The 16,276-nt window shown below is 44.4% G+C and overlaps 1 protein-coding gene across 2 annotated transcripts in view; it reads left to right on the top strand.

The window, feature by feature from the left end:
* PDE1A (phosphodiesterase 1A) overlaps positions 1-16,276 on the top strand; it is a 344,517-nt gene that overhangs the window by 317,560 nt on the left and 10,681 nt on the right. For both annotated transcript variants that reach the window (XM_088476422.1, XM_088476423.1), the window contains exon 13: positions 845-1,032. In XM_088476422.1, coding sequence (XP_088332548.1) covers positions 845-1,032 — 188 coding nt within the window. The remainder of the gene's footprint in view (positions 1-844; positions 1,033-16,276) is intronic.

The following is a 16,276-nucleotide window of genomic DNA, read 5'->3' as shown; positions in this document are numbered from 1 at the left end:
GTGCATTGCCAGGTGTGTACAGAAGATATGTATGTGACATCATTGAAAGACATATCTAATCTGCAGTGCAGCACAGCATATGGCCGACATATCTAAAAGATATAGCATCGGCCATATGCTGCATGTGTACGGGTGACCCGCCGATCACCCGTACACATGCTGCGGCACTCAGAGGTGATTGACAGGTCAACTGGGCGGGCAATTGAAATTGCCCGTCCATTTGAGCTGTCAATCCCGGCACATCGAGCAGACGAATTGGTAAGTGTGTATACACTTACCAAACATCAGATAAGTCGGCGGGTCGACCTAGTGTGTACCCAGCTTAGGCCCAGATTTATCAGCAAGTGATATTCTTATCACGCGTTACTAATTTTAAACGGTGCTCCAACCAATCAGCTCCTAACTGTTAGGAACTGATTGGTTGGAGCACCATTTAAGAATAGTAATGAATGATAACAAGAATATCACTCATTGATAAATGTGGACCTTAGTGTCTTATTTCATTCCTCTATGTAAGTATATGTGTTCTTGACTTAAACTAAAGTTTGTTTACATCCAGCCAACAGCTCCATTATATTAATAATGTAAAACTAATGGTTGTTGGTAAAGTCAACAACTAAAAAAATCATTTTAAACCTACAAAGTTAATTTAAGACAAACTCAATTTTGTATTTCCACTAAACCTGTTTAAGTACAAGTCTAGTTTGCTTACATGGTAAATACTATATATTCCTGCGTAGACTTAGTAATATAAAGCAATAGGATATTACTCAGTGATAGGCCAAGTTTTATTTTTCTATAGTTGTCTTAGATATTATATATAACCTATTTATTTATTCTGTAGCCTGAATAATTCTGAAGTTGGACGCGGTGCTGACATACAGAGGAAACCCTCTGTACGGACGTCACAAACAGATGGAGGCTCAGCTTTGGAATACTCTTTGGCAACAGTGGACTTGAAAACTTTCAAAAAGAATTTGGTTGAAATCATCCAGCAAAACAAAGAAAGATGGAAAGAGCTGGCAGTACAAGGTATTATTAACCATGGGCGATAAGAACAAGGGGAGAGAAACAGACAGATCTCAGGCGCACAACTCCAAATTACTGATAATATATAAATGCAATAACATTTTGCAATCAATAGAGGTTTTTAGCATAATCATGGCCAAGGCTATGGGCCTACCCACCATATCCAGGTAACCTCTTTAGGGTAGGTCCCTAACATTCTAGGATTCAAATCCAGAGCGCAGGACACCCCCAAACTGGCCCAGCTAAGCTGCCCCAGGGTACCGCCATAGCAAGAAGAGGGGGATCTAGTCAGCAGGATGCCAACAGCCAAAATGTCGACGCCGAAATGCCATTAAAGTCGGGAACCCGGCACCAGAATCCCAACCGCCGGCATCCCGAAGGTAAGTATCGGGCGTTAGGGGGAGAGTTAGGGTGCGGGGTTAGGGTTAGGCATTAGGTGGAGGGTTACAGTTAGGCACTAGGGGGGAGGGTTAGATTTAGGGTGCCGGGAGGGTTAGGTTTAAGGGGAGGGGGAGGTTAGGTTTAGGCACTAAGGGAGAGGTTAGGGTAAGGCATCAAGGACGGAAGGTTAGAGGTAGGGGTAAGGGTTAGTCCTTCCTTATTTCCTAATGGGTGTCGGATTTCTGACTGTGGGGATGCCGCTGTCGGTATTCTGACCAGCGGCATCCCGACCGCCAGGATCTCATACCCAACCCAAGAACAGGCTATTGTATTTTGAGAATTGCATGGTGATCTTATTTTAAATTGCCACATTCTGGACTAGCTGTTGGCACAAGTAGGTAGTAGCTAGGTCATTCTTGGAGTACATAATAACAGGGCTAATTAATTTGATAGCTCTTGGCCCTTGGCAAACATGCATAAAGTGTATGGATGACTCAAATAAAGTGAAATGGATAAATAGGTAAAAAAAAAAAAAATTAAACACTGTATTTTGCAGAATTAAAGAAAGATGTTTTTATTTGGGAATATACATTCTAGTTTAGGGTTATTTTTAGAACAGACAATTCAGGTATTAAAACTAAATGGTGAAGACATTAAAGTGGTAAAGATGGCAACTGCAACTCGCCAATCACTTGGGTACCAATCAGCAATGTCGGGTGGCAAATTTAATCCAAGTGGTGATGAATAATATGGAGCTGTTATATTTGATACCTATATTTGATACATCTCTTACTAACCTGTTGTATACTCTATAAGCTGCTAAGATTTTATAGAGTAGAGAATTGAACAGAATAATTGGGTACAGCATGAATATTTTGGCCCCAACGTAATGCCTGAAATTTTAGGGAAATAAAGTAACACAGGGGGGCATCGTGTTTTTATAAACCCAGAATAAGAAATGTCATTATCTGAATAATGGAAATATACTCGCTTCCCTTTGTCTTCACACAAATGCAAAGGGCACTTTCTCTGAGGTCTTCACTATTCCTTGAGGACTGCAAGTCACTCACTGCAGAAAGAGACTTCTATGCAGATAATAAGAATAGAGGACAGCCAATAGTGCACATTACTAAGTCCGAGAATTGAACACTAATGATATGTTTCTCCCCGGCGGCTTTGCGCATGCGATGACCTCAGGTCACGCATGCACAGACACCGGCCGCGGGGACAGATAAGTAATGCAGCTTTTCGGAGCAACTGTCCCCGCACCGGATCAATGATGAATTGCTTCTGTGTAAAGTATCCCCCGCAGTGGTTGATACGGCCTCCAATGATGAATTTGTCCCTAAGACTACTTGAAAAGCAGTGGCGTAACTAGGGTATTTGGAGCCCAGGGCAAATTTGAAAAGGGAGCCCCCCCTCCCCCCTCATCACCCCGATATGTGCGAAAAAAAATGGGCGTGATCACTTAAAAATGGGGCGTGTCAACATGACACACCCCTTTATTTTCATGCTGAACATCCCTATCCATATGCACCTTAACCCCAGTAGTACCCCTTATACAGTACCCCCAGTATGCAGTTGTGGTCCCTCTTATGCAGGCCTATAGTAGTGCCCCTTATACAGTATCCCCAGTAGTGGTCCCCCCTATACAGCCCCCAATTAGTTTCCCTTACTCAGTGCCCCCATTAGTGGTCCCCCCAAATGCAGTGCCCTATGTAGTGTTCCCCCTTATGCAGTGCCCCCAGTAGCAGTCCCCACAATGCAGTGCGCCCAGTAGTGGTATCCCCTTAAGCAGTGCCCTTTATATAGTGCCCCCAGTAGTAGTCCCCCCTATGCAGTGCCCTTTATATAGTGCTCCCAGCAGTAGTCCCCCCCATGCAGTTTTCCCAGTAGTGGTCCCCCTTATGCAGGCACCCAGTAGTGATCCCCCCGTATCTAGTGCCCCCTGTAGTGGTCCCCCCAGTGCAGCGCCCCAAGCAGTAAGTCCCTTATATAGCGCCCCCAGCAGTAGTACCCCCCTCCCATGCTGTGCCCCCAGTAGTGGTCCACCTGATGCAGGCCCCCAGTAGTGACCCCCCCCTATCCAGTGGTCCCTGTAGTGGTCCTTTCTGTTATTGCCCCCAGTAGTGGTCCTCCCAGTGCAGTGCCCCTAGTAGTAGGCCCCTTTTATAATGCCCCCAGTAGTAGTTTCCCCCCCTCCCATGCAGTGCCCCCAGTAGTGGTCCCCCTGATGCAGGCCCCCAGTAGTGATCCCCCCTATCCAGTGCCCCCTGTAGTGGTCCTTCCTATTATTGCCCCCAGTTGTGGTCCCCCTAGTGCAGTGCCCCTAGTAGTAGGCCCCTTTTATAATGCCCCCAGTAGTAGTCCCCCCCAAGTAGTGGTCCCCAGTTGAGGGTCCCCCTCCCAATTAAGTGCCCCCAGTAATAGCCCCCCAGTAGAGGTCCTCCCAATCATGGTGCCCCCAGTAATAGCCCCCCCAGTAGAGGTCCTCCCAATAATGGTGCCCCCAGTAGTAGCCACCCCCCCATTGTGCCCCCACCCCCAGTAGAGGTCCCCCCAGTAGTAGCCACCCCCCTCCCCCGTTGTGCCCCCAGTAGTGCAGGCAGGTTTTTTAAAAAAATATATAAAAATATACTTACCTGAATCCACGCTGCTGCTCCGGTCCGCGACACCGCTCCCGCCAGTCCTCCCGGGGTGGCGCGCTCAGCATTATGGGAGAGACGGAAGTCCGGCTCTTGCAGTGGGTGCTGCAGCAGTCAATGAGAGTCTATCTGACTCTCATTGGCTGCTGTTTAACACACGCATCGCTGCCAGCGCTGGCGGCGATGCGTGTATTATGCACAGCCTGTGCCCGTCTCCTAGCGCTATTGGGCAAGCGCTCAGGGGGAGGGAACGGGCTCAGGTGTGCAGCACAGGACCGGTGCTGGCAGCCTAGCGCCGGTCCTGTGTAAATGTGTAGCGCTGACCGCACTCACTGCGGTCGGCGCTACACTGATGGCTAACTAGGGTGGGCCAGACCGTGGTCGGCGGCGCCCCCCCGCGCCGCTGGTCCCACGGCGCCCGGGGCACACACCCCGCTTGCCCTGCCCTAGTTACGCCACTGTTGACAAGGTTGTGTAATTTCAATGGATACATTAAAATGATTAATAACAATCAAGGTAAACCTGTTTAAAAGCAAAAAACACTGGCTCCTAGAGACGTGGTCATAAAATGCAATGTATGAGCTTATGAGAATAATTAGCACATTACCTTTTGAAGTATTCTGTAGATTTTAACATATCAGGTGAAATTACACATCATTCAATGAGTACTCCTGGTTACCTAGGCTCCTTGAAAAAAAGGACCTTATATATTTATTATTTTATTTATTTATTTATTTACTAGCTGTTGCCCGTGGCTTCGCCCATGATAAAATCACTTCTACTAACAGTTTAATTTATTTGTGGTGTCCTAGTTGTATTGCTTTACATAGGGGCCATGTCGCAGGAGTGGCCCACGTGACCAGTAGCGCTATACAGACTGGTGGAAGCAGCGCCTTCACCCACCACTCACACCAATGTCACAGTGTGCCCTGTGCACAGACTGCTATGTAGCCTGTCCTATTCACCCACCTCTCACATCAATGTCACTGTGTGCCCTGTGCACAGACTGCTATGTATCCTATCCTATTCACCCACCACTCACACCAATGTCACTGTGTGCCCTGTGCACAGACTGCTATGTAACCTCTCCTATTCACCCACCTCTCACACCAATGTCACTGTGTGCCCTGTGCACAGACTGCTATGTAACCTATACTATTCACCCACCACTCACACCAATGTTACTGTGTGCCCTGTGCACAGACTGCTATGTAACCTATACTATTCAAGTGACCGCGGGCGCAAAGCACTTCTTCCCCCCTACCCCTCACCGACTATGCGCATAGTGCCACACCTATCTCTTACATTGATGCTGTCAATAAATGTTGTTTTTGTTATTGCTCAGCTTTGACTTGACGGATCCAGATGAACCAAAGTGCAGGTTATTTCTAAGAGAATCCACTACACAACGATGCAGTTTTCATGTTCAGTCGTTTTTGCCCCAACTTGGAACAAACAGACAGACACAACATTCTTTTTATATTAGTAAAGATTATTTTTGATCTACAGATCATTTTTAATTAACTATGAAGCATTGATTTGTACTGCAGAGTGGCAGTCTTTCTGTTTTTGTCTTTGCCCAAGAGGCCCTTCTGGCCCCCAGTTGCACTGAGTGGGGAGCAAGACTTTCCTGTAATCAACCACAGGGTGCTGACCTATTACTGATATAAGATGGGACTACATCACACTGAAGTAGGGGCCACAGAGAATTCTATTAAGTATATATATATATATATATATATATATATATATAAATATATATATATATATATGCATTGCTATAGTTGTGAAGGATTAAAGGGTATGCAATCGGGAACAGAGCTGGCCCTAGGCATAGGTATTCCAGGCAAATGCCTAGGGCATCTGGAATGCCTAAGGAGCATCCCGCGGCTCTGAACTGTTAGCGGTGCAGCAGGTGCAATGCACTGGGTCCCGCATCAATGAAGGGGCTTGCAGCTGGCAGTACTAATAATGAGTCACACACACTGACTCATTATTACAGTACTCTGTGCTGCGGCTAGCCTCGGGCAGTCTGACTGTGGCTGGAGGAGGAGGGGGCTCTGACCAGGCTGTCACTATGCCTGAGACCATCCCCTCCCCCCAAGTCCCCATCCCCTCCTGTCTATACTACATGCCCACTGCTTTCCCTACCCGAGACCCCGCCCCCTCACCCCGGGTCCCCGCCCCTTCCTCTCCAGTCTCTTCGCTATCATCCTCTCACAGTCTCTGGTCTCCTATCCTGTGCCATGGAGCCCAGCCCCAGCAGGGACCACACATCCTCTTCCAGGACAGGTAAGTGCCAGTGTCATCTAGGGGGGTGGTATCAGGTATGCAATGGGGAGGGGGTGTATTTGTTTTTTTTTCTTGGAAGGGGGGAGTTGGAGTGTGTTTTTCTCTGTGGTGAGGTGGTCATGGTGTATTAAAGTAGTGTGTGTGTGTATTCATTTTACGTGTATGTGTGTAAGGGGTGTGCTTATATTATCTGTGTTTTAAGTTATATGTGGGTCACTGATCACTGTGCTTTATAGCCCTCACTGCGATGCACTCTCTGCAGTATATGGTTCTCACTTTGATGCACTCTGCATTATATGACCCTCACTGATGCACTCTGCATTATATGGCCCTCACTGTGACGCCCTCTGCATTATATGTCCTCACTGTGACACACTCTGCACTATATGGCCCTCACTGTGACACACTCTGCACTATATGGCCCTCACTGTGACACCCTCTGCATTATATGTCCCTCACTGTGACGCACTCTGCATTATATGTCCCTCACTGTGATGCACTCTGCATTATATGTCCCTCAGTGTGATGCACTCTGCATTATATGTCCTCACTGTGACGCACTCTGCATTATATGGTCCTCACTGTGACGCACTCTGCATTATATGGATGAGGGGTGCCGTGCTGGGAAAGGGGTGCATAATGAATGAGGGGTCTGCAGAGTGTAGTGTGGTGGGATTATCTGCTAAGGGGCACCATCCAAAATGTTTCCTAGGGCACCAAATTGGTTAGGGCCGGCTCTGATCCGGAAGCCGGCGGACGTAAGCCCGACAGCCGGCTTCCCGACTGCTTTATCCCGGCAAGGGTTAAATGACAGGGGTGGGGTTAGGTTAGGTTAGCTGATACTTACCTGGGGACGATCAGGATTTTCAGCCATGTCAGCCAGCCGCTGTTGGGATTTGAACTTGCGTCAGGTGATAATTCATACCGATTCCGATTAAAGTGTCACTTCAGTGGTGAGATGGGATTGGAAAACAATAAATATCTAAGGTCTACCCGGGTGAAACCGGGTACGTCAGCTAATATATATGTATAAGATGGAGAAGTGGGCCAGAGGAGAATATACCCATGGCAACCAGTAAGCTTCTACCTATCATTTTATAGAATGTACTTGATAATTTCAACCTCAAAGCTGATTGGTTACCATGGGCAACTTCTCCACAGGCATACTTCTCCACGGTTTTCACTGCTTTATACATCCACCTCATTGTACCAATTGGCCAAATTAAAAGTTAGGTGAAACAAGCTATTGGGTCATCAAAAATTTGGATGACTGATCAAATATAGAGCAATTTGTAGAATGGTGGGTGGAGGGGTGCAGTCAGCAATATCTGTTTATGGGGTTCGGAGAGAGCAGTTTAAATAGGAGCAACTGGAAAATTAGTTGAAGTCTTACAACAGTCACCTGATTCATAATTAGTCCATGTGTAAATTGCATAATATATATATATATATATATATATATATATATATATATATATATATATAGTTACACATGTTGGATTTTTTGTGCCAGAGGTTACACTTTAAGGTGTATATTTACTAAAGTGCAGGTTTTTAGAAGTACAGATGTTGCCCATAGCAACCGATCCCATTCTAGCTACTATCTTCTAGAAGGTGCTGGATGATTGTTAAGAAGAATCTGATTGGTTGCTATGGGCAACATCTCCACTTTTAAAAACCCGAACTTTAGTAAATATACCCCTAAGTGTACACCTCATCCAGTTATTACATATATTATAATTACCAGTTTAAGAAGAGATCCTGTGTATGGATGACTTTGATCCTCACCATCAGATCTGGTGCAGCCAGAGGCGTATGTAGATCAAATGACGTAGCTTTAGTATTAGCCCTATTGATGAATCTGCGAGGCTGCAGCAACAACACTTCTGCGCCTAGTGTAGTTATGCCAACTGATTCTCCTGTGGGTATTTTCTGCTGTTTGATTAAAGGTACAGACGGAGTTCTGGAGTCAACTAATACAATCTCTTTTGAGGATGCGCCATTGATGGGAGAACATGATATACTGGGGAAGATAGAAAAGATGCTTCTATTCCTGAGATCATACTCCGGTCTCGACACAGTTAGCCAACACTGACTTCCATGATGGAAACAGCCATGAGCGCACTTAACGGCAGTTCAGGGCACTGCCTGTGCATGAACCCTAAATGTGGTGAGGAAGGTCATTTACTGTGACCAAGGGGGAGATGTATCAAGCCTCCTAAAGAGTGGAGAAGTTAGGAACCAATCAGCTTCTACCTATCATTTTATAGAATTTACTTGATAAATGCTACCTCAAAACTGATTAGTTGCTATAGGCATCTTTTACACTTGTCTTCTATTTAGAAGTCTTGCTAAATCTCCCCCAAGTGCTGCATACAGGATAATTTGAGTGGAGGGCAGAGGGGTTGGGGGAAGCCTATTGCTTCAGAAGTGCTAGGTGTGCCACTGGGGGTTGCGGTCATGTCCTCCATTGTGGCATGACCATGACAATTTTTATTGGCCCTTTGCTACTACTTGGCATGAGAAGCAGTTTATAGCAGTGGATAACTTGATGTTGTCTGTTCTTACTGACCACAAATAACATCTATGATAAAATCACCAAATTTAGAATTAAAAAAGAAGTGGTTAATACTTTGTTTGTGGCCTTTTTAAAGCCAATCCACTACCACACCAAGCCTTAGCGTTACAGTTATGGTTACTGTTAGGGTTAGCGTTAAGGTTACGCATTAATGTTAGAGTTAAGCTGGCCACACACTAGACCAACTTTCATCCAACCATCCAACTAGTTGATTGGTTGAAATGAATATCTGGTAAGGTATGAAAGCAAATGACAAACAGAAATTTACTCCCAAATGTCGGAAAATGGACATAAACTGTTGTTTGAACAATTGTTTAGATCAAACATTTAACAAACTTGTCTGACAACTATTTTCATTTGTTTTCTAGCATTTAGGAGCAAATTGCTGATCATCATTTACTCCCATACATTACCAGGTTTTCATTCCAACCAATCAACAAATTGGCTGGTTGGATGTAAGTTGGTCTAGTGTGTGGCCAGCTTTAGAGTTACTGTAATGCATAAGGTTAGTATTGGGGTTAGAATTAGGGTTATGGTAAAGCATTTATGTTAGGGTTACTGTTATGGATAGGGTTAGGGTTAGTGTTAGAATTACGGTAAAGCATTTTTGTTAGGGTTACTGTTATGGACAGGGTTGGTGTTAGGGTTAGTGTTAGGGTTAGGGTTAGGATTAGAGTTAAGGTTACTGTTAGGGTTAGAATTAGGGTAAAGGATTTTTTGTTAGGGTTACTGTTATGGATAGGGTTAGTATTAGAGTTAAGGTTACTGTTAGGGTTAGAATTAGGGTAAAGGATTTTATGTCAGGGTTACTGTTATGTATAGGGTTAGTGTTAGGGTTAGAATTAGGGTAGAGCATTTATGTTAGTGTTAGGGTTAGAGTTAGGGTTAGTGTTACAGTTAGGTTTAGAGTTAGGGTTAGTGTTACAGTTAGGTTTAGAGTTAGGGTTAGGATTTAAGTTGCTGTAAGGATTAGGTTAGAGTTAAGGTTAGTGTTAGGGTTAGAATCAGGGTTATGGTAAAGCATTTATGTTAGAGTTACTTTTATGGATAGGATTAGTGTTAGGGTTAGACTTAGGTTAGAGCATTTATAAAAGGGTTACTGTTGTGAATAGGGTTAGTGTTAGGGTCACAATTAGGGTTAAAATTAGGGTAATGCATTTATGTTAGGGTTACTGTTATGTTATGGACAAGGTTAGGGTTAGTGTTAGGGTTAGTGTTAGGGTTAGAGTTAGGGTTTGAGTTGCTATAAGGATTAGAGTTAGTAAATCTACCCTTAAGTATTTTGTTCTATGTCATGTCATCTTGAATGTGATTCTATTTGCTAAACTGTACAGTATATCTGATATATGTGCTACTTTTTTTTACAGTACAGTACTTCTATAAAACAAGGAAAATCCCTTAATCATTGACTTAAAACATTGCTTGTGTACAGTATTTTATGAGCTTTACATTAAAAATAAAAACATGCAGTAAGCAAGAACAAAAAGATAGGACTGTGTGTCTGTAAACTGAGTGCTCAATAATTAATATTTAAAGCTAATTCCGGCTACATGAGCAGTAAATACTGCAATAAACTATATGACAGTAATAAAATTCAGGAAAGAATGTCATAGTCTGCATGGATCATGTTTGTCATTAGGGGCGGATCATAAGTATCGCAAAAAATCAATACAGTGTCTGTAAGATAACACAAATTAGTTCTCACGAATAAGCTAAAAAAAATAAAAATAAAATAAGTGTAAGGTCTTGGTACAATGGCAGACCGAGACAGTAAAGGACACAAGTGCAAAAACGTTCACGTGGGCCTCCATTAGTGACCAGTATACTGCAGGGGCTGGCTGGCAACTTTAAGACTGGGGGGCAAACACAAGCATGTGGCCCTCAATTTTCTACCAAATAACTGCGACGGAAAAAATAGCAATTTTTAAAGGTGTGGTATTTCTAATGTGGTGTGGTTTAAATAGCAATAGAAGTTACTTGTTATATCAAAGACCTATAAACAAATACATAACCTACCAGCCACAGATTTCACTGACCCAAACCTCCATTATTAACATTCCAACCCCAGATATGACCTCCCCACACTCCTGATTAAAAGCTGTACCTCAAATATGATAACTACCCTTCTATCTTAAGAAAAATATTGTTTCTGATGTCACAGCAAAATTCATCCAGAACAAATTACATAACCATCTGCAGCTGCGATATGGCTTCCACGTGCTAGTATAGGAGCTTACAAATTTTTTATTTTTTTTTAATACCCCTCCCCAAATTATTACTTTGACAAGGTCAGTTTGCTGGGACTCAACCACTATTTGTCAAATACACTAACTAGTTTTGTGCCCCAAATTGAGACCAACATCATAGGCAAATGCAAGGGGGGTTCCGGGTGCCTGGAAACCCCCCTCCCTAGCCCACACCATAATGACCACAATAGAAATTGCACATAATATAATACTAGAGTTGTATGTTTTTAAGATCCCCCTAAGTGTCACAAATGAAATAATTAGCACCACCTGTTGATCTTTTAATATATATGTGAGCCAGTAATGAATACACACTTGTGCACCAACTAGGAGATCTGGAAACATGCACTGTTAGGGGTGCACTCATATAGACCATCTACTAAAACAATTATTAACAGGAGCGGATTGGGATGAAAACACAGCCTGTAAAATTTCTGAAACAGCCCTATATGGGGGGTGTGGAGTCTGTGGAAGGGGCAGATGGGTCTGATGGTATGTAAGGGGCATCTGGAAGAATGTGATGACATAAGGGCATTTGAAGGAGTTTAATGGCATATAAGAGGCATCTGGATGGTCTGATGGCATATAAGGGGCATCTGGATGGTCTGATGGCATATAAAAAAAAGTGGAAGGAGGGGACGCCAAGGTGAGACTTTGCCCCAGGTGAAAGAAGCATATCTTCTTTACCCGTGTTTAGAGACACTGATTGTAAAATACTAAGGAGGAGGAGATTATGTTGCAGGTACACAATGAAAGAGTACTGGAAGAGGGTCCAGCTTGTGAGAGCTTACAATCTATAGGGGAGGGTTTGTTAAATAGAGGTTGTGATAGAGTTGGTTTATAAAAAAAACTAACTGGGGGCACTAGCTTTATTGACTTGGGGTGTTTTGTTTCGGTGCCATTATCAGAGGAAGGAGGCTGCAGGACACCAAAACAATCATTGAATACAATTGGTCAACTTATGCATAAATAGATAAGTCACATATGAGTGGTAGGAGTTGGTGGAAGGTTAGCTGGGCACCATGGGCATAAGGACTCCCTGCATAATATTATGTCACATATGAGCGGTAGGAGGAGTTGGTAGTATGGTACAGTAGATTAGCTGGACACCATAGGGGTAAGGTAGGGGATAGAACCCCTTCAGTTTTTGTACCCTGACGTCCTCAGTTACTGTCCAACATCATTCCCTACCATCCACGTGGACATAGAGGGGGAATACTGTATAAATCTGTGGCAAGCGAAGCGAGCCACCATGCCTGAAGCGTGGCGAGCAAAGCGAGCCCACAAGGGGACAAATTTCTTCTCTTGGAGGCCTTTATGGAACTGTACTTCTGGCCTCAGTCCACGTCACTTCCATGTACAGATACTGAAGGGAATCTATACACAACCATAGGGGCTCCCTGCATAATTTTATGTCACATCTCTGCCAGCGTGGGCAGTTTGTACAATGAGGTGCAGACATCCAGGGTGCAGACAGTGCAGATCCAGAGCTGGAAGACCGTGTAAAACTGAAACAGGAATAATCCCAGGGCTGGAGCACTGTACTGTGTACTGGTGCAAGATGATTTCATTATGCAGAGCAGTAAAGGGGTGCAGAAGCCTCAAAAGAGAGGAGAGGCACAGAGGCAGTAAAAGACCCGGTGAAATCTCCTTATTGGGATAGCTACTGACCTTACAAACTGCAAGTCAAGCCAGAACTTCCACAGCTTCCATGGCCGCGTCTCTTTCACACTGCAGGTGTACCAGGCGGGAATCCCTCAGCACAGCATCAGGCAGGAGAAGGGGTAAAGGTGTCTACTCTCTCTATACAAGTGGCCCGAGCGATGTAAAGCACAGCAAATCGCGGCCGGCGCCATCGCTTACTCGAAAAGGCTGAATAAGCTGGAGTTAAGGAGCGCACTAGCTGAGCCTATTCCAGCCACACAGATATCCCCAAACGCCAGTGAGGTAAATGACAAAGGAGTCACCTGCTGATGCCAGGCCCCAGCATAACAGCCAGCAAACAATGACACATATCCTCCCAGCCAAATGGTTAGGCCACGCCCCCGGGGGTGTCCCCAACTCCTGTTGCGGGTCTGGGGGGTGCTGCCCTGGAGGCCTCTATCTGTATGCGGTCACGCTGCAAGTGTCAGCCTGCTCTCCTCACTACAGCCCATGCGGTGCAGAGGCTTATTGTTAAGACCGGGGCATGTAAGCAGGAACATGTTTGTGACTTCAGGAAGCCCTGATCGCCACCCACCAATCCCCGCCACCCACCCACTCCCTCCACTCCCTGGATCCGTCGCTGATACTCCCCGATCACTCCATTTACCCTAATCATACAGTCAGATCGGCCGGGAGACAGAGAGGAGAAGCTCCCCGGCTGCGCTGACTGTATGAATAGGAACAAATGTAGCGGTCGAGGAGCTTCTTCTCGGGCATGTGATGCAGCGTTCGGTTGCAGCCAGCCGGCGGCCCCTAACTTAAAAATTGCAGCGGCCCGGGGGGTAGATGTCACCCTGCCCCCCGGCCCAGCCCGCCACTGGTATCCTGTATACTGAAATTAATATGAAAATTATCTCTACAGTACTTATTGTGTTGTTCTGCAACGCTTATAAGCCCTGAGTAATGAATGATTGCCTAGAATTGGGATACTCTGCATTTAGCTGCATCTGTCTGGCTCCTGAGATACGATTTCGTCTTCGAATATCCAAGACCAGTGATGCCGAACATGATTTTCATTGGCGGCATCAATTGCAACCGTAAAAAGTCTCTAACCAAAGTAAGATTCATTTACATGTTTGAGATTGAGGGGCTGATTCTGGGGTGCACGATCTCTGTTCACTGACACAAACTGCGAGGTTTTACATACAGCACATTTGCAGATCCGAGTTTACATAACTTTTGTATATGTCCATCCTATTCCGAGTTGGAGTGAACTTGGCCGGATCTGGTGGGAACTGGGCAGAGGCAATGCAATCGCATGTAACTACCCTTACTTGTGTCGGCCTTACACTGAAGTTGATCTCACATCCTTGGGTAAAGAGCCTCTCAATGGACCATGTTGGAGTAAATAGTGAGGCCTTATTACCGGTTAAAGCTTCAGACAATGCCATAACAGGGCTCAAATATGCCCAGTGCTTAGGGACAGATTAACTGGTGGGCAACGAATGATCGTTCCGTCCTACATAAATCACTGTGTACCTACTGCAGTGTGTACCGGCAATAATGCGATGTCCAGGATGTCCCTGGACGTCTGCACGATTGCCAGTCGCACAAGTGTGTACCCACCTTAAGTCTCATGAGATGATAATGCATCCAGACCACCAGAGTCGAGGCAGAGGGAAGGATCAGGATGGTTTTGGCCTGCAGGTGGAAGAGAGCTGAATCCCAGACACAGATGCCCCAGGTACTCCTCAACTTGGTGACAATGGCGTGGGTGTTTCTGTGTTACTGTGGTTAGCTGACAAGCGGATAATCCTCACAGCTTTATAAGCACATCATATACAGTACCATGCAAAAGTTTTAGACAGGAATGGAAAAAATGCTGCAAAGTAAGAATGCTTTCAAAAATAGAAGTGTTACTAGTTTATTTTTATCAATTAATAAAATGCAAAGTGAATTAACAGAACAGAAATCTAAATCAAATCAATATTGGTGTGACCACCCTTTGCCTTCAAAAGAGCATAAATTCTTCTAGGTACACTTGCACACAGTTTTTGAAGGAACTCTTCAGGGAGGTTGTTCCAAAAATCTTGCAGACCTAACCACAGATCTTCTGTGGATGTAGGCTTACTCAAATCCTTCTGTCTCTTCCTGCAATCCCAGACAGACTTGATGACAGACTCGATGATGTTGAGATCAGGGCTCTGTGGGGGCCATATCATCACTTCCAGGACTCCTTGTTCTTCTTTACGCTGAAGATAGTTCTTAATGACATTGACTATATGTTTGGGGTCGTTGTCCTGCTGCAGAATAAATTTGGAGCCTTGATGGTATTGCATGATGGATAAGTACCTGCCTGTATTTCTTAGCATTGAGTACACCATTAATCCGGACCAAATCCACAACTTCATTTGCTCAAATGCAGCCCCAAAATTGCAAGGAACCTCCACTATGCTTCATTGTTGCCTGCAGACACTCATTCGGTGAATAAACTGCCTTCTGTTACAGCCAATTATTTCAAGTTTTGACTCATCAGTCCAGAGCACCTGCTGTCATTTTTCTGCACCCCACTTCCCATGTTTTCGTGCATAGTTGTCACTTGGCGTTGTTTCCAGGTCAAATGTGTGATGTTTTGGTCGCAATTCTACCATGAAGACCACTTCTGGCCAGAAGATGGGTGTACCTGGCTCACACTGCTTTCTGCCAGTTCTGAGCTGATGGCACTGCTGGACATCTTATGATTTTAAGCATGATGTGACCACGGCGTCTATGGTCCTCAACATTGTTTGAAATCTTTGCCTGGGAGAGACTTTGCTGATGCAGTATAACTACCCTGTCTTGTTGCTGTGCTCAGTCTTGCCATGGTGTATGACCTGTGACATGAAACTGTCTTCCACAACCTCACCTTTTTAGCAGAGTTTGGCTCTTCTTCACCCAGTTTTAAGCATCCTACACACCTGTTTCTGTTTCAGGTAATGACTGTGTTTCAAGTTCAACCAACATAAGAAAATGATCATTATCACCTGTTTGGTAGGATTGGTTAATCATACACATGACTATAATCCTACAAAATCCATGACTTTGTGTAAGTGTACCTAGAAGAATTGATGCTGTTTTTAAGGCAAAGGGTGATCACACCAAATATTGATTTGATTTAGATTTCTATGTTTTTCATTCACTTTGCATTTTTGTTAATTGATAAAAATAAACTATTAACACTTCTATTTTTGGAAGCATTCTTACTGTGCAGCATTTTTTCCACAGTGTAACATATTTTACAGGTTTCTGGCATATAGATAGATAGATAGATAGATAGATAGATAGATAGAAAGATAGATAGTCTGTTATTACCCAGTTTTGTTCTATTAATGTTTCCAATTGTAAAGCGCAAAGGAATATGCTGCGCTATATAAGAAACTGTTAATAAATAAATACTAGATATTATAATTGATAGGGGCCCC

The sequence above is a fragment of the Taudactylus pleione genome, unplaced genomic scaffold (assembly GCF_031769625.1).
Source record: "Taudactylus pleione unplaced genomic scaffold, aTauple2 ptg000188l, whole genome shotgun sequence".
In the NCBI taxonomy this organism is placed as follows: domain Eukaryota; kingdom Metazoa; phylum Chordata; class Amphibia; order Anura; family Myobatrachidae; genus Taudactylus; species Taudactylus pleione.
Note: the sequence above shows the minus strand (reverse complement) of the source record. Positions and strands in the feature narration are given on the sequence as shown.